This window comes from Balaenoptera borealis (genome assembly GCF_965194805.1).
Source record: "Balaenoptera borealis genome assembly, chromosome: 8".
Lineage (NCBI taxonomy): Eukaryota > Metazoa > Chordata > Mammalia > Artiodactyla > Balaenopteridae > Balaenoptera > Balaenoptera borealis.
The window spans coordinates 100679233-100698078 of NC_138865.1; the positions used below are offsets into that span (position 1 = coordinate 100679233).

The 18846-nt window shown below is 44.1% G+C and overlaps 1 protein-coding gene across 5 annotated transcripts in view; it reads right to left on the reverse strand.

Annotated features, from left to right (window-relative positions):
• The window catches only part of ECPAS (Ecm29 proteasome adaptor and scaffold), a 101224-nt gene extending 93025 nt beyond the window's left edge, over positions 1-8199 (reverse strand). For 2 of the 5 annotated variants that reach the window (XM_082403748.1, XM_082403745.1), the window contains exon 1: positions 7188-7569. In XM_082403748.1, coding sequence (XP_082259874.1) covers positions 7188-7227 — 40 coding nt within the window. In that variant the 5' untranslated portion in view covers positions 7228-7569. Of the gene's footprint in view, positions 1-7187; positions 7570-7860 lie in introns of those variants that run through there. The other 3 variants (XM_082403749.1, XM_082403747.1, XM_082403746.1) reach the window with 3 other exon arrangements.
• Between the last annotated feature and the right edge of the window lie 10647 nt (positions 8200-18846).

Genomic DNA, 18846 nt, shown 5'->3' on the forward strand with positions numbered 1-18846 from the left:
CTACATATTTTAGGGATTCTAGATTATATTACCTGTCAAATCCACTTCCACTATCCCAGTTCAGACCCTAAGTTTCTTCTAACTTGGCTACTGTAATATCGTCCTTTTAGTCTAGCTGCTCTTGGTCTCTGGACCCCTGCAATCAATGTTATACCACTGCCACCTGTTATCCTTATAAAAGGGTCTACTCAGGTTACACCCCTGCTTGAAAGCCTTTGATGGTCCTCTACTGTCTACAGAACAAAGTTCAAACTAGTTGTGTTGGGCTTCCCTGGTGGCACAGTTGTTAAGAATCCACCTGCCAATGCAGGGGACACAGGTTCGAGCCCTGGCCCAGGAAGATCCCACATGCTGCGGAACAACTAAGCTGGTGCACCACAACTACTGAGCCTGCGCTCTAGAGCCCAAGAGCCACAACTACTGAAGCCCGCGTGCCTAGAGCCCATGCTCTGCAACAAGAGAAGCCACCGCAATGAGAAGCCCATGCACCGCAACAAAGAGTAGCCCCCGCTTGCCACAACTAGAGAAAGCCTGCGCACAGCAACAAAGACCCAACGCAGCCAAAAAAATAAATAAAAACTAGTTGTGTTGGCATTCCTAGGCAAGCTGGTCCCAACCTTTCTTTTCCTTAGCTTTATCTCCTACCACCCCCTCCACTAAAAATAATAATCTATACAGAATTTAATTGTTTATACAGTGCATTAACATGTACATTAAGCCTAACAACACTATGAGTATTTCTAATTATCCCAATTGTATGAGAAACTTAAACTTAGTAAGGTAAAATAATCTGCTCAAGATCCCAAATTGTGAAAGGCAGAAAAGGCCAAGTCTCAGACTCCAAATTTTAACTCCTTTCCTAGTACTTCATGCAGCCATAGTACCCCCATTCTAGCATATCAGACTCCTTCCAACTTTCCCTGAAAATGCACAATATTTTTCAAACTCTATGACTGAGCTCAAGCTATTGTTCCCTTAGCCTGGAATACTATCCTCACTCCTTGACATTTCTAAGAACTGTGTTAGGCATTTTTCGTATCACACTTCCTATTAGCTATTTATATTTATATATAAATCTGCCTCTGCACTGAATTATAAACCCTGTGAGGCCAGGACCATATGTTAGTAACTCCATTTTTAAAGAACTGGAGTCATATAAGATGGCAAGCACCAAGGCAGAGACCGGCCAGGCTTGAAACCAGAGACCAGCAACTTAGATCAGACCATTTGAGCACACTGGCAGTGCCTATAATTTTAACATCTATCTTCTGAACAAGGTGGAATGCCCCAGTGCCAACTATTCTCACCAACACTGGCCTTTATTAAATATTACAATTTACTGAAAGCATAATTCAAAACCAGATTGGGTAGAAGTGGAAAACTAGAAATTATAAAAAACAGAAATATCATTACTATTTTCCATTTTAACCTTCCGATCTGGCTAAGTACCCAAAATTAAAATAATACAGGCTTGATTTAGCCTTTCTACATAGCTCAGCTCAGCTGCATATATGGCTGTCATTAAAGCAGCCATCTCTCTGGGGCTGTTTCAGTATGCTCACAGAATCACGTTCACCTACACAGCTACACACACAGCGTCCCCATCTCATCCTCTACAAGAGCCACTAGGACGCCTGGCACTGGCAGAGACTCTCTCAGAAGACACCTGACATGTTGATTATCCAGCCAACTTTTGCAACTGAAGTGGCTGTGTCGAATGGTCAAGTTGAATAGCATCAATGTGCTTTAAGATTATAGGCTGTTGCTCCTTCATGAGCTGTCTTTATCCCAATGAAGATCAGATTCTAAGGATGCCTTAGAATTATAAAGCCCAGAACATGAAACCACTGAACAGCTGACCAGGTGAAAAGTCTCAAATGCTTCCTTCCCTCTGTCAGAAATCTCCCTACCCATTGCTGAAATATAACTACAATGTCAACTTTTCCATGAACTGGCAGAGGATAATATTAGAAGAAAAACTAGCCCACATGCCTTGCATTGAATTTCATTCCATTCCAAACAGTTATATTACTCTAAATATAAAGAAAGAAAACTACAGACTATGATCTTAAGTAATTTACAAACTAGATTTCAGAACTGCCTTTAACAGTCAGAACTAATTGTTCTCTATTTTGGCATCTTACCCCCAAATCTAGTATGTCCTATTCAATGAACCAGAATATTGCCACATTTTATACACTATAGCAGGTTTCTTCTGGAGGCTAGCAAGACATGGGGAAAAAAGCCATGTTGATCTTCTTATAAACTATATTTTCCCTTTCAGAGACACTAGTACAGTAGCAGCACAAAATTAAAATAAACTTTGGAATCAAAAAATCTGAGTTCAAGCCCTAACTCTGTAACATGAGAGAAGCGACACCAGACAACAATAGTACCGAAGTCACAGGGTTGTTGTAAGGATTCAATCAATTAATTTGTACAAAGTGATTAGAACACAATGGTAAGCTCTCAAAAAACATTAGCTTTACCATTATTCTATTACAATCACCTGACTCAAAGTGACAATTACAGGATATTTTGAAAGGATAACAAATTTTAACAAACCCCAACCCAAGATTATCCTGCTTACCTTTTGACAACTTTCATACATGATACTACTCTATGATACTACTCGAAAAAAAAAAAAGAGAAGAAGAAAAAGAAAGAAAAGAAAAGAAAAGAGATAAGTAAAAGACAAACCTGTCAATTCTGCTTCTCAGGAGCTCCTACAGAGTGCAGTATCAGATACAACTGAAAGCAGCTACAGATTTCATTTAAATTTATGACATGTATATCACTTCAAATGCAAAGGTAAAACGCATTGATTTAAAATGTATAGAAAGGCAGTGTTACGAGTTATACATCTCAAAATAACAGACCTGGGAACCAAAAATGATAATATTACTCTAGCATTACTAACTATAACAAATCATACGCTTTGGTCCTTACATATCTGTTTACAAGTACTCTTCCTCTTTCTTCTCAGTAGTATTATAATTCCATCAGTAGACTTTCATGTTTCTTTTGGACACCATAGCAGTGTTAAACAGCAGTTAAATCATTGGATTAAAGCATCAAGTAGCTGAGAATTTAGCAATGCATCTGATTTGATCTCTTCATCAGCATGAACACTCTATGGTACACAGAGGTAATCCAGCCTAAAGGCTGGTTATGAGTGCCTGTGAGCCACCTGGAATCCAGTTCAACTCCACCATTTACTAGCTGAGGGACCTAGGGAACCTAAAATGACTGTTTTCCACTCCATAAAACAGAAATAAGAACTTTACCTACCTCTTAGGATTATTTTGATGAATAAAAGAATATAGGGGCTTCCCTGGTGGCGCAGTGGTTAAGAATCTGCCTGCCAATGCAGGGGACACGGGTTCGAGCCCTGGTCCGGGAAGATCCCACATGCCGCAGAGCAACTAAGCCCGTGCACCACAACTACTGAGCCTGCACTCTACAGCCGGCGAGCCACAACTACTGAGCCCGCGTGCCACAACTACTGAGCCCGCGTGCCACAACTACTGAAGCCCATGCGCCTAGAGCCCATGCTCTGCAACAAGAGAAGCCACCACAATGAGAAGCCCGCGCACCGCAACAAAGAGCAGCCCCCACTCACCACTAGAGAAAGCTCGTGCACAGCAACGAAGACCCAACGCAGCCAAAAATAAATAATAATAAATAAAATAAATATTAAAAAATCTTTAAAAAAGAGAATATACACAAAGCACTTAAAACAATGCTAGTGCTGAAACATTTAGGGGGAAGTGTACTGATGTCTCCAATTCACTCTGAAATGCATCAAAATAAGATGGATTGAGTACTTAACGCCACTGAACTGTACACTTAAAAAGTTACAATGATAAATTTTATGTTATGTATGTGTATCTTACCACAATCTTTTTTAAATAATAAAATAACTAAAATAACATTTTAAAATGTGGCTTGAAAATGGACAGATATGTGATAAAGCTAGAAGTAAAATATCACATGTAGAATCTAGGTAGTGGGTATATGAATGCTCACTTTCAATTTTTCTGTATTTTTGAAGAGTTTTATGATAAAATATTAGGGGGAGAACCAATGCTGGCATCTAGTAGTTTACTTTTATTATCATCTACTAGTCAGAAATAATAGCCAGCAAATATTCAGATACTTAGCTGCTTTTTTTTATAGCAGAATTCTAAAAAGCACCTTTTTACCAGCCATCTCTCCTTTAACTATAACCTTTCTGAAACTGAAAATGGTTTATTTGAAGTTCCTTATATACATGTTCGGTATATATCAGTGTGATTTCAAGTTAAATTATTCCAAGGTACCAAGTGCCAAGTATTTAAGCTCTCCTGAAGAAATGCAGAAACCAAGTCAACAGACATCTGTGGCCAAAGATTGGTGACTTGACCAAACAAAACAATGGAAAAGCAAGCACTGGAATTATTTCTTCCTAACTTTTCCAGTAGCTGCTAAAGCCAATAAATTCCTCAACCAGAAGAACTAAAAACGTTTTAACAGGTCCCTGATTTACAGGAGCACACCGCATATATACAAATACATCAGCCACTTAAGAATGATATCCAATTCTTCCTCTAGTTTTGTTCCCCATTCCAACTAGTAATTTATATTTTAATGTGTTTAGTGCTACAACATGAACTCAGATATCTTGCAGTGGAACAACTTAAAACGTCAGACCACCTCACACCCACTGGGATAGCTGCTATCAAAAATATAGAAAATAACAAGTGTTGGCGAGGTCCTAGAAAAACTGGAGCCCTTGTTTACTGCTGGTGGGAACATAAAATGGTATAGGCACTGTGGAAAACAGTATGGTAGTTCCTCAAAAAATTAAAAATAGAATTACCATATAATCCAACAATCCCACTTCTGGGTATATCCAAAAGAACTGGAAGCACAGTCTCAAAGAGAGATGTGTACCTCCATATTCATAGCAGCATTATTCACAATAGCTAAAAACATACAAGCAACCCAAGTGTCCCTCGACAGATGGAAGAGAAAATATGACATATGCATACAATAGAATATTATTCAGCCTTAAAAAGAAAATCCTGTCACATGGTACAACATGGATGAACCCTGAGGACATTATGCCAAGTGAAATAAGCCAGCCACAAAAAGACAAATCCTGTATGAGTCCACTTACATGAGATACCTAGAGATATCAAAATCATGGAGACAGAGACTTCCCTGGTGGTGCAGTGGTTAAGAATCCGCCTGCCAATGCAGGGGACGTGGGTTCGATCCCTGGTCCAGGAAGATCCCACATGCTGTGGAGCTACTGAGCCCGTGTGCCACAACTACTGAGCCCGTGTGCCACAACTACTGAGCCTACGCTGTAGAACCCGTGTGCCACAACTACTGAAGCCCGTGCGTCTAGAGCCGGTGCTCCGCTACAAGAGAAGCCACCTCAATGAGAAGCCCGCACACTGCAACAAAAAGTAGCCCCTGCTCGCCGCAACTAGAGAAAGCCCGCGCACAGCAACAAAGACCCAACACAGCCAAAAAATAAATAAATAAATTTATTTACAAAAAAAAATCATAGAGACAGAAAGTAGAACAGTAGCTGCCAGGGGCTGGGAGGAGGGGGGAAAGGGAGGGTTTAGTGGGCATAGAGTTTCAGTTTTGCAAGATGAAAACAGTTCTGGAGATAAACGGTGGTGATGGTTACACAACAATATGAATGTCCGTAAGACCACTGGCCTGTACAGTTAAAAATGGTTATGATGGTAAATTTTATATTATGTGTATTTTACCACAGTAACAAAAAATGGAAGAAAAAAGATCAGGGAGCTGATCTCCCCAAAAGGCCTGGTGGTGCTCCAGCTTGGAACTGACACACAAGCAATCAACTCTGTGGCTATCAGGCCCCGTCTATCTCTAACCACCGCATGAGACCTTGTCTACTCAAGACTCTCCATCCTGCCCAGGGTGACACCAATTCTTTATTTCAGCCTCAAAATGAGCAAACACCACTGCTGCTACACCAGTTTTGTGTCAAAGCAGCAAGGCACTTATCTCTGTAAGCCTGCCTCCTCTTTAAAACAAGGATAATTCCTACCTACCTGCCTTACTAGGCTGTTAGGAGGACAAAAGTGAGATCATGTATATAAAAGTATCTTTAAACTGCCAAGCACCAAAGAAACAGAAATTATTGTGCGTATAGCTACTTTCATATGAAAATTCAGAGAGGGCTGTAACAACAGAAACTTCACAAGGCTTGAGACACCTCACCCAGGCTTCATTCCATTTAAAACCCACCTCATCCCTAAATAACACCTTTCTTGTTCTTCATAAGCTGAAGGGCAGCGTTGAGAAAACACCTCAGCCTAAAGCTTTTCACCTCACCACCCCAAAGGCAATCAGAAACTGTCTTAGGAAAATTCAATTTTTATGACCCCAGCGTGGGCCTGCGGCGCCCGGGGACTACACTTCCCACAAAGCACCGAGGCGAACCCGGGCGGCGGGCGAGGTGGCCTGCGATTCAGGGTGACCACCGCTCTCCCCGAGCGTGGATCGCCGTCCCCCGGAAAACTGCAACGTTTAAGGTCAAGTGTGCACTGGCTCTCCTTTCTGAAAGCGCTGTCACCCCGAGGTTTCCCCTGCGGCTAGCGCCGCGACCCTCCCTGCCCGCCCGTCCTTCCTGCTCCACCTGAGGGTCACCGCCTGTTCCTGACCTTTCCGCTGATTTCTAGTGTCACAACACAGCACCTTCTCCTCCTCCCCGAAAGCTCCACTTCTAGAACTCGCCTAACAGTTGGGCCCGGGGTCCACGGAGGGGTCAGACGGGACGGCAGACACAGCCCGCCCCCCTGGGGCTCCGGCCGCCCAGCCAGCCCAGCCCCCATAGGCAGGGGGCTAGGCTCCCCCCACCCCCAGGCCGGGGCGGATCGCACACAGAGGTGGCTCCGCCCGGGGCTCCGGTTTCAATTTCGCAACGTGACGGTGCAAACCTGAGGCCTACAAACGCCGGCGGCGGCCGGCGCCCCGCCCGCCCGCCCGCCAGGCCCGAGCGCCCCAGCCCCCCGCACGCCGCGGCCGCCGCACGCCCGCCAGCCCGGCCCTGCTCTCCGGCCCTGTTCCCCGGCCCTCCCGCCCGGCCCCGGCCGCCGCCCCCGGCCCGGCGCTGCGCCGGCTCCGGCTCGCGGCCGCAGGCTGGCCGTGGCACTTACTCAGCTCGTCCTGGGAGGCGGAGGCGGCGGCCGCAGCCATGTTGCGCCGGGGAGGGAGGGAGGGAGGGGCCGGAGGGGGAGGGCACGGACGGGCGGCACTGGGGGCTCGCCGCTCTCGGTGCAGCACAGGCCGGCAGCCGCCTCCGGTAGTTCGGCGCGGGCCGCGCTGCGCCCACGAGGCCCGCCCGCCGTCGCCGCCGCCGCCTGCGTCCTCCTCGCTGCACGCGTAGTTCTCGCCGTCCCCCGCGAGCTCGCGACTCGGGCGCTCCGGCAGTCCGGCGCCTCTGCGGAGCCGCCGCTGTCCGTCGGCCGAGGCCCGGTACGCCCGGCCCGCGCGGCGGCTCTGCGGCTCAGCGCCGCGCTCGCCCAACTCACGCCGGTTTTATATTTAGAAAGAGCTGAGCCATCCTCCCAGCGGCCCCCCCGCCGGGCCCCTCGCGCGCCCGCCCGCCCTCGCTCGCTCGCTCGCGGCTCGTCCTGCCCACCTGCCGCCGCCCGCCCCGCGCGCGGGAGCCGGCCCGCGAGCGCTCCCTGCGCGGACCCGGCACGCGGCGGCCTTCACTGGCGGCCCGGCCTAGCCGCTCCTCGCCGCCCCTCCTTGCCCGCGCAGCCTCCGGCAGCCCCGACGCGGAACGCCTCAGGCCTCCGGAACGCGGACGCGCAGGCCTCTGACCTGAGTCCGAGCCGGTCTCCATGCCGGGGATGCTGCGCTCGGCGCCGCGACGCGGGCGCCCAGAAGCGAGACGAGAGGCGGGCTCGGCCTCGGGGAGCCGCGCGCTGCAGTCCGTGAGGGGCTTGGTCGAGCTGGTCCTGGCTGCCCCGGCCGGGGGGAGGTCCTCGAGGCGGGACGGGAGCTCTTTCTGTAAAGGTCTGTAGTTGTCACGTTGGCTGGTCCCGACCTGGAGAAACACGCCTCTCCGAAGGAAGAGACGTGGACTCGGAAAAGTTGAGCCGGGTTCGGAGTCGGCGGGAGGAAGCCCCGCCCTGCGCCTCCCGCCGAACTTCTCGACCCCGCCGCTGACTCAGTCCCGGGCGAGCCCCGGTGCCCAGGGCGCCTTTTTTTTACTTAAAGATAGTGATAAAGTGTAGGTTTCTGATGCTCTTCGAAACTAGACTAGGACTACCGAGTGAGGGAAGATCACTAAGCCCCACTAAAGTTCAATAAGCCAAGATTTTTAAAGTTCAATTTCAAGTATATATGCTTATAGGAGTTGTTTTCTTAGATCTTAATTCTAATCCCTACGTTCTTTTTGGTAACCCGAGTGATTTATTTTGAATATAGCGATCTTAACTTTATGCCTTCAGTTTGTCCGTGAGGTCACTTAGTGAAAAACACTTGCAATATGGAATTCAAATTAAGGGGTTGCATAATTGCTGTACTTTAAGTGACAGTACTGTCATAAATTAGGTACAAGGTCAGATACACTTTTTTTTTTTTTTTGGTATAAGAGGAAGAAATCAAGATCCTAACTGAATTGAAATTGCCTTTATCCCTAAAAGAAATCTGTAAAGCCCTAGTTAACGTCTTGAAAAATGAATATATGTCATTCCAGATGTAACTTGGGCAAGTAAAAGGTACTTACACAACATTAAAGACATTTATGTCCTTTATTGCTTTTATTATAGAGATTATACATGATCTTTGTAAAAACTGCAAATGATTCAGAATTTAAAAATGAAAATGAAAGGCCTTGCTTCCCCTCCCAGCATCCCACTCCCCTGAGGAAACTATGGTTAACAGGTACAGTTGAGCGTGCACCCTCCAAGGCCTTGTTTCTGTGCACATGTGTATACGGCCCCCAAAATAACGAAGTGGGGAGGAGGTTCAGACTCATGATAAAGTTCTGTATCAGTGTTTTTCCTCCATAAACATTCTTCCACGTTAACTCAAAAAGCTCTACACCACCACCACTCTTTTTATTAATGACTTCATAGTATATAAAGTTAACCAGTCCCTTTTTTTGAGCACATTTTGGCTCTTTTTGTTTGATGGTGACACAAAATCGAATCACAATGAAGTATCTACAAACAATACTGAAGTGTATAAAGTAAAGGTTGTCCTCCACCTTCCTGCTCACCATCCCCTCATCGTACTCCCTAGAAATAATCCCTGTTAACAGTTTGGTGCATACAACCTCTCCTGACCATTTCTATGAATGTATAGAGTGACTGTACCAAGGAGTAGTATGGGGAAACTTTGACTTCCCGTAACTTCCAATAGATCCTTCTAAAGCCAAGCCACCGCCCCCCCCAACCCGTGCCAAAAGTATAGAATCTAAGTTAAAAAAAAAAAGTTCGTTTGAAATTTTAACTTCCAGACAAGGCCAGTTAGCAACTCATAAATTCCTCCTATATAGGCATTCCAGAATCCCACATGTGTGCAAATCACATACAGGTATTTACACGCAGATTTTGTTTGTTTTGACAAAAATGAAATCCTACTATACATATTACTGTGTAACTTTACCTTTTCACCAAACTGTATATCACAGGTATCCTTCTATATCAGTAATAATAGCTATACTAATTGTGCCAGGCACTATTTAAAGTGTTTTACTTGGATGAATTCATTTAATCCTTACAACAATCTTATGAAGTAGGGATTTTTATGATACAGGATGATTGAGGAACAAAACAAAAGTGCCGCAAACTAGTAAGTGGTGAGGCAGGAATTTGAACCGATACAGTGTGGATCCAGAGTCTACATTCTTTTTTTCTTTTTTTAATTTATTTTATTTTATTTTTTTTTTTGGCTGCGTTGGGTCTTCGTTGCTGTGCACGGGCTTTCTCTAGTTGACGCGAGCAGGGACTATTCTGTTGCTGTGCATGGGCTTCTCATTGCAGTGGCTTCTCCTGTGGAGCACGGGCTCTAGGCGCGCGGGCTTCAGTAGTTGTGGCTCGTGGTCTCTAGAGTGCAGGCTCAGTAGCTGTGGCGCACTGGCTTATTGACTCCACGGCATGTGGGATCTTCCCGGGTCAGGGCTCAAACCCATGTCCCCTGCATTGGCAGGTGGATTCTTAACCACTGCACTACCAGGGAAGTCCCCAGAGTCTACATTCTTAACCACTCTGATCTGTATGTGCAGAACTACCTCATTCTTTTAAATGACTGCATGATAGTCTTTAACAAAGACTTGCAAAAAAGAAAAAAAGACCCTTCATGATAAGTACATGACAAAATTTAATCATTCCCCTATTGATGAGCATTTAAGTTTCTACAATTTTTTACTACTGCAAACAATGCTACTGTAAAACATTCTTATAAGTACATCTTTATGAAGTCACATATTTCTATATGTAGACATGGAATTGTTAGGCAAAAAAAAAAAGATGGCATTAACATCTCATTATATACAGTAGTTTATAGCAGGTTACAATGCTGCTTCTAATCACTACTGTTTAAGCTTTTTTATAGCTGCTTCTTCCTTCAAACTACTTATAGTTTATTTTTCCCACTAAATAACGTCATCATCTTACTAGGCACTATGGTTTTGAATAGTAGCCTTGAGATACTTCCTATCTAGAATTTATTTCAACTTTAAAAAACAGACAGGAGACTTCCCTGGTGGCACGGTGGTTAAGAATCCGCCTGCCAATGCAGGGGACACCGGTTCAAGCCCCAGTGCAGGAAGGTTCCACATGCTGCGGAGCAACTAAGCCCGTGCGCCACAACTACTGAGCCTGCGCTCTAGAGCCTGCGAGCCACAACTGCTGAGCCCAAATGCCACAACTACTGAAGCCCGTGCGCCTAGAGTCCATGCTCCCCAACAAGAGAAGCCACCACAATGAGAAGCCTGTGCACTGCAACGAAGACCCAACGCAACCAAAAAAAAAAAAAAAAACCAAGAAAGTCCCTCATGGACCGTTGGTAGGAATGGTAATTGGTGCAGCCACTATGGAAAATACTATGGAGGTTCCTCAAAAAATTGAAAATAGGGGAATTCCCTGGCGGTCCAGTGGTTAGGACTCCGTGCTCTCACTGACAAGGGACTGGGTTCGATCCCTTGTCGGGGAACTAAAATCCCACAAGCTATGCAGTGGAGCCAAAAGAAAAATTTGAAAAAAAGAATTGAAAATAGAACTACCATATGATACAGCAACTTCACTTCTGGGTATTTACCTGAAGAAAACAACACTAATTCAAAAAGATACATGCACCCCAATGTTCATAGCAGCATTATTTACAATAGCCAAGATATGGAAGCAACCTAAGTGTCCATCAATAGATGAATGGGTAAAGAAGAAATGGATACATGTATACAGGAATATTATTCAGCCATTAAAAGAAAGAAATCTTGCCATTTGGGACAACATGGATGGATCTAGAGGACATTATGCTAAGTGAAATAAGTCAGACATAGAAAGACAAATACCATATGATCTCACTTACATGTGGAATCTAAAAGGCAAAACAGAGAAAACAAAATGAGGACTTCCCTGGTGGCACAGTGGTTAGGAATCCGCCTGCCAGTGCAGGGGACACGGGTTCGTATCCCTGGTCTGGGAAGATCCCACATGTCACGGAGCAACTAATCCCGTGTGCCACAACTACTGAGCCTGCGCTCTAGAGCCTGTGAGCCACAACTACTGAGCCCGCACGCTTAGAGCCCATGCTCCACAGCAAGAGAAGCCACTGCAATAAGAAGCCCGCACACCACAACATAGAGTAGCCCCTGCTCGCCACAACTAGAGAAAGCCCGCGCACAGCAACAAAGACCCAATGCAGCCAAAGTTTAATTGATTAATTAATTAATTAATTAATTGAAAAAAATGAAAACAGACTCATAGATACAGAGTAAAAACGGGTGATGCCAGAGGGGAGGAGACTGGAAGGTAAAATGGGTGAAGGGGATTAAGGGGTACAAACCTCGTTATAAAATAAATAAGCACAGGGATGTAAATATACAGCATAAGAAATATGGTCAATAATATCAGAACTTTGGGGACAGACGGTTACTAGACCTATTTTGGTGATCATTTATTTCGTAATGTATGCAAATGTCAAATCACTATGTAGTACACCTGAAACTAACATAATATTGTACATCCTATTTTTCAGTTTCAAAAAACAGACAAGAAGTAATTGGGGGAGGGTAAGAGGGGGGCCAAGAAAGGCCACTGAGAAACCAAAATAATATATCACAAAAATCCAAGAACTAAAAATTTGTATTTTACTCCTTAGAAGTCCCCTCTCCCTCTTGTAGGTCCTACTCACACTAAATATCTGCATGGTTCTGATAAGGTGAACAATCTTGCTTCCATAGTCAGTCAAAGCAGAGTAGAAGCAGAATATTAGAGGGCACTCTTCTGGGCAGGTACATGGATGACAAAAGTACTAACGGACACCCTGAAAACAAGGGAAGAAGGAGGAAAATTATGAAAAGAAGCTATAAGAACTCAAAAAGCAAAGCATGCTGGGGTTATTTATAAAGTACTGAAAGCACTACCCACCACATAGGCCCTGAAATCATTTCACTTGAATAAGTGATGTTTATGGTGCTAATCCTGACAACAAGAAATGGTGAAATAGGGACTTCCCTGGTGGTCCAGTGGTTAGGACCCCATGCTTTCACTGCCAAGGGCCTGGAGTCAATCCCCTGGTTGGGGAACTAAGATCCCACAAGCTGCATGGTGTGGCCAAAAAAAAAAAAAGAAATGGTGAAATTATGTCTAATTTCAAGCAACAAAAATCAAGGAAGTATGAAGTATATTTTACAAAGCTTTTCATCTAAAATGATTATAATAAGTAAGCAATTTTTGGTGCTTAAAGGTTTAATTCTAAGCTATCTAGAAAATCCAGCTATCCTAAAAGATTCAATTATCCATTCCCAAAGAGCCCCAGATAAGCCAAAATTCTATATAAATAAGTCTAATATAAATAAGACTTATATAAATAAGTCTAATTGTTTCGGTTGCTGAAAAAGTTAGGGACTGGATCCAATCCGCCAACAGAGGCACAACCCTAATGATCTTCTTCTCTGCTCTTCTCGGTCAGTTATTGACTGAAGACATATTTCATGGCACATAAAACCATGTCATGACTCAAAACATTCCACTTTCTAAAACTTGAACTCAGAAACATCAATCTCTAACCACCATATAGAATCTTTCCTCTGTTTTACTAATTCCTGTGGATTGGAGTACATTTTTTTAATCATTGAACATTTTATTTTTAATTTTAATAACCGAGTAAAACAGTAGGCTTGTCATAGCAAACTAGAGAATTAGCAAATTGGGAGATAGAGGAATGCTAAAAGTATGTCTGTCAGAAGAATTAAGAGAGAGAAAATACAAAAAATGAGTTTGAAAACATAGAAGCTTCAAACTTCTCTATTAGAAGACTAGGTGGAAAGAACATAGAAGATTGTGGAAAAGCAATTTTTGAAGCAATTCCAATTGTGGAATGGCTGACTGCATCTAGAAACTAATGCAATAGCTGTAATTTGTTTAGAAGGGTCTGAGTCAACAGATATGTCATTTTTGCTTCCTGCCTTTTCTGTTAATTCTGCCTGGAATTTAGGCAAGGCTGGAGCTCCAGTGGCCATGCTGTGAATATGACATACCTACAGGCCATTTAAGCAGAAACATAGCACGAGGCCAGGTCTCTGAATGTATTGTGAGAGCTGCCATACAAGCTATGGTCAGCCTGATTCCGATTTTATTACTGAATGAGAAAAACAAAATCCTGATTAGCTTAAGCCTTTATTTTTAGGAACATAGAGTACATTTTAGATCCTCATCATCACCTCGAAGTTTTTGACCACTTTATGTTCATGGCAATGAATCCTTATTAGCACCTTCAAGTTTTTCTTTCCTTGATTTCTCTCTTACATACAGTGCCAATCAATTCCCAACCTTGGGCAAACCCCACCATTCACTTTATTTTTCCCCTCCCAAATATCACTGGAGAAAGGCAAAAAGCTGATCTGGTCCAGTATAATACTACACCTTGCATTTTGGAGAATGAGGCAACCTGTCCCCTATCTTCTAGGGATAGGATTTATCCCTATACCAGAAGATTCTACCTCCTCTGATTTCCTTAGGACAGTGACTTCACAGGTTTTTGTTCAAATCTCCCCCCAAAAAAATTTTTTTGAAAAACAATGTAACCCATTTGCACATTTTTAGGTTGACATCTAAAATTTCCCCTTATTACTTAAATAATTGAAAAGAAGAAATTTTGACAATGAATTCTATTGTAAATAGTAGCATTTTAAATAAAGGCCCAGGGACTTCCCTGGTGGCACAGTGGATAAACTCCGCAGTCCCACTGCAGGGGGACTGGGTTCGATCCCTGGTCGGGGAACTAGATCCCACATGCATGCCTCAGCTGAGGAGCCTGTGTGCCGCAACTAAGACCCCAGGCAACCAAATAAATAAATAAATATTTTTAAAAAAATAAAATAAAATAAAGGCCTGGGACTTCCCTGATGGCGCAGTGGTTAAGAACGCACCTGCCAGTGCAGGGGACACGAGTTCGATCCCTGGTCCGGGAAGATCCCACATGCCACGGAGCAGCTAAGCCCGTGTGCCACAACTACTGAAGCCCACGTGCCTAGAGCCCATGCTCTGCAGCAAGAGAAGCCACCGCAATGAGAAGCCCGCACACTGCAACGAGGAGTAGTGCACAACAATTTATACTAAGGCAATATAGTTTTAACCTTGAAAGTCTTATTGTTTACTTTATCATCCTTTTCTTCAACAAAAATATGTATATAAATTTAAATATTTGAAAATTTTTCTATGGTTATTTTAAAAATTACTATGAATAATCATAATTAATAGTACACAACTTATCAAAAACAACATAAAATACATTACAACATTTTTTAAGGTTTCAACTATTAGTGATTAGCATATTTTTTATGTTACAGCTTTTTTTTTATGTTACAGCTTTTGAGAGTTATTAAACATGAAAAGTAAAATTTTATTGGAAATGTATTTCAATGAAAAGGACAGGGGCTTTAAAAAAAAAAAAAAAAGATACCCAGTTGCTGTTATTCACTTCCTCATTACCTAATTTAATATATCAAATTGTCCCTTTGATGGTAGTCGTCAAGTTCTTCCTCTGAGGGCAATCAACCCTCGTTATTCTAGTCGGGAGATGGCTGAGAGGCATGGCTTGCTTTTGTAAAGTGAGAGAAGGGCCATTGTGAAACAGGACATCCTGATTTTTAAAGGCATTCTTAGGCAAAGCAATTTGAAGAAACACTATATATGATCTAGAGATTGATTTTCTTAGTACTATCCATGCCCCTATATCCTAAGAAAATCTTCATGTACTCCTGAGGACCCTTGTTCCAGAACAATGCATCTTCAGTGTTCTTCCTTCTTATCCTATTCTGTCCCTAGTCTCTCTTTGAAAAAATAACCTACCCAATACCTTCTCTTTCCATTCTCATATTCAGGCTGCACCTTTATTCTTTCCTCAACCCCCTGGACTTGCCTGAAATTAATTGCCTGAGGATCAACCAACTGCAAACGCCCATGGACACTTTTTCATTCCAATCTCATTAGAACTATTGACTCCATCGTCCTTTTCAAAATTCTCCTCTGTTGGTTTTCCTTTACCAGTTTCTCCTGATTCTTTTCTACTTACCAGTTAACTTCACTGCCTTCTCTCTCTGCCACCCCCTCAAAGTCAGCATTTCCTTGGGTTTTAACCACAGACCGCTTCTCACTCCACCTCCTCTTTATTGCAAACTTCACTCCCTCATCTTTAATTACTAAATGACTCTTTAATTTCTTTCTCCAGTTAAGTCATCTCTACCTAGATGTCCCACATGTGCTTCAAACTCAATGTATCCCCAGCTGAATGTTAATCTTCTTTCTCAAACCTTCTTCCTGTGTCCCTTAGTGTATGTGGAACCAGCATCCAGTTGATCAAACCAGAGACCCTGGAGTAGCCTATAATCCCTTCTTCTCCCTCACTTTTTTTTTTTTTTTTTTTAAAGCACTTTTCTTTTTTATAGCTACTTTATTTATTTATTTATTTATTTATTTTATTTTTGGCTGTGTTGGGTCTTCGGTTCATGCGAGGGCTTTCTCTAGTTGAGGCAAGTGGGGGCCACTCTTCATCGCGGTGCGCGGGCCTTTCACTATCGCGGCCCCTCCCGTCGCGGGGCACAGGCTCCAGACGCGCAGGCTCAGTAGTTGTGGCTCACGGGCCCAGCCGCTCCGCGGCATGTGGGATCTTCCCAGACCAGGGCTCGAACCCGTGTCCCCTGCATTAGCAGGCAGATTCTCAACCACTGCGCCACCAGGGAAGCCTTCTCCCTCACTTTTATTCACTATCTACATATTGTCACTGAGTACCGTCAGTTGGGGTTTCTCTGGTTCCTGGCACAGAAAAATCTCATGTATGTACAAAAATATTTGAAGAAGAGTACTGGAGTAGTTCACAGAAACAAAGAAAAACTAAACATCATGAAGGATAGGACCTGGGCAGCTCCCAGGATCTCTGCAACAGGAATTGAAGATCATCCCCCAAGGAACTGCAACCAAGTGATCCAGCAACAGCAGAGCCTTTCATTTCTGGGTGTTGCAGAATGAAAATCCGAAGTCCCAAACTTTGATTCAAGCTTGCTTGAAATTAAAACAAACCATAGGTTGAAATGATAATAGATAAGAGGGAAATGACTGGGCTTCCCTGGTGGCGCAGTGGTTGAGAATCTGCCTGCCAATGCAGGGGACATGGGTTCGAGCCCTGGTCTGGGAAGATCCCACACGCCGCAGAGCGACTAGGCCCGTGAGCCAGAATTGCTGAGCCTGCGCGTCTGGAGCCTGTGCTCTGCAACAGGAGAGGCCGCGATGGTGAGAGGCCCGCGCACCGCGATGAGGAGTGGCCCCCACTTGCTGCAATTAGAGAGGGCCCTCGCACAGAAACGAAGACCCAACACAGCCATAAATAAATAAATAAATAACATTAAAAAAAAAAAAAAAAGAAATGACCTTGTTGACATAAATTCTCTGGGAATCCAAAGTACTCTGTTGGTCTAGCATTTCTCAAGAATAGAAGAGATAATTAGAAAAATTTGCGTTCTGATGACTAGAGGAGCACAATGAATAAGAGATTAACTCTTAAAGGGGCAAAGGTCATGTTTAAATTTCCAACCTATGCATTCTCTATTTCTTGTTATTATGATATAGTTCTTTAATAAGAGGTTCCTGTCTTAAGGAATTGAATTTTCTTTTTCTTTTTTTGGCTGCATCAGGTCTTCATTGCTCTGCGTGGGTTTTCTCTAGTTGTGGCGAGCAGGGGCTACTCTTCGTTGCGGTGTGGGGGCTCTAGGCGCGCAGGCTTCAGTAGTTGTGGCACATGGGCTTAGTCGTGGCTCGCGGGCTCTAGTGTGCAGGCTCAGTAGTTGTGGTGCACCGGCTCAGTTGCTCCACGTGCGTCATTTGGGACCTTCCTGGACCAGGGCTCGAACCCGTGTCACCTGCATTGGCAGGCAGATTCTTAACCACAGCGCCACCAGGGAAGCCCCCTCCAGCTTCTCCTTGATGTCCCCTCCATTTTCAGCCAGTCAAGGGGAGGTGGTAGAGGAGAAGAAAATGCATTCAGACCTGGGACTGGACAGCTTCTTGACTTCGGGCAGCCCCGTTTCCTCGGCTTGCCTTGCTGTCTGTGAGATGAGTGCAGGGGTTCATTTAGTTGAGCTTGTTCTGTTCCTTTAAAGTCTCAGAGCCTTGACTCACCCTGCTCCTTCAGTCTAGAATACTTTTCTCTCCCAAGGGCACCGCTCCAAAAGTCACTTAGTTATAGGACACTCCCGACAATCCTTCTGGAGTTCGTCAGCCCTTTTTGCTATTCCCCCAGTAATCCCTGCAAGTACCATTCACATATTCAACAAATATCTGTTGAGCACCTACTACATGCCAGGTACTGTTCTAGGGCCTGGAGAGTGTATTTCCATGGAACAAACCAGATAAAAATCCTTATCCTTGTGGAATTGATAGTCTAGTGAAAAAGCAGACAATAAGCAGTAATCAAATAAGAAAATGATATGATACGTTGAAAGGGGAAATAGGAGTGAGGATGGGATTCCACTTTAAGCAGAGAAGTGATAGAGCTTCACTGAGAAGATTCGTGAGCCATACAGGATACCTAGGCAGGCAGCAAGTCAGCCATACGTGCCAGTCAGGTTGGAGGGAGAGGGAGAGCGAGGAGGCCATTGTGACTAGAGCAGGGAAGTGGGGGTAGAGGTCAGGGAGGTTATGAGTGGCCAGATTCCATCGGCCTTGTAGCCCACTGTAAAAATTAGAATTTCTACCCTGGGTGAAATGGGAAGGCTTTAGAGGGTTTTCAGTAGAGGAAGTCCATAATCTGTTTTTGGTTTTTTAAGCATCTCTCTGGCTGCAACATGAAGAGACAAGAGAAGAAAAGTGAAATCAAGAAGCTATTGCAATAATCCAGGCGAGACATGATGGTGGTTTGGACCATTATGGTGGCAGGTGTGTAAGCCATAAAATTAATATTTGTTTAATTCAAGTTGCGGCATTAATTATGGCTTGCAGTGAATGCACCACTAATATGCTTCTGCAGTGGGTTTTTGCAGCCTGGATTTCGGAGAAGGGTAAGGAAGAGGGGAGGGACGGTTTGAGGTTACCAAGGAAACAGAACATCAGAGACCTGAAAACGTGAGACGGCTCTAGGCCT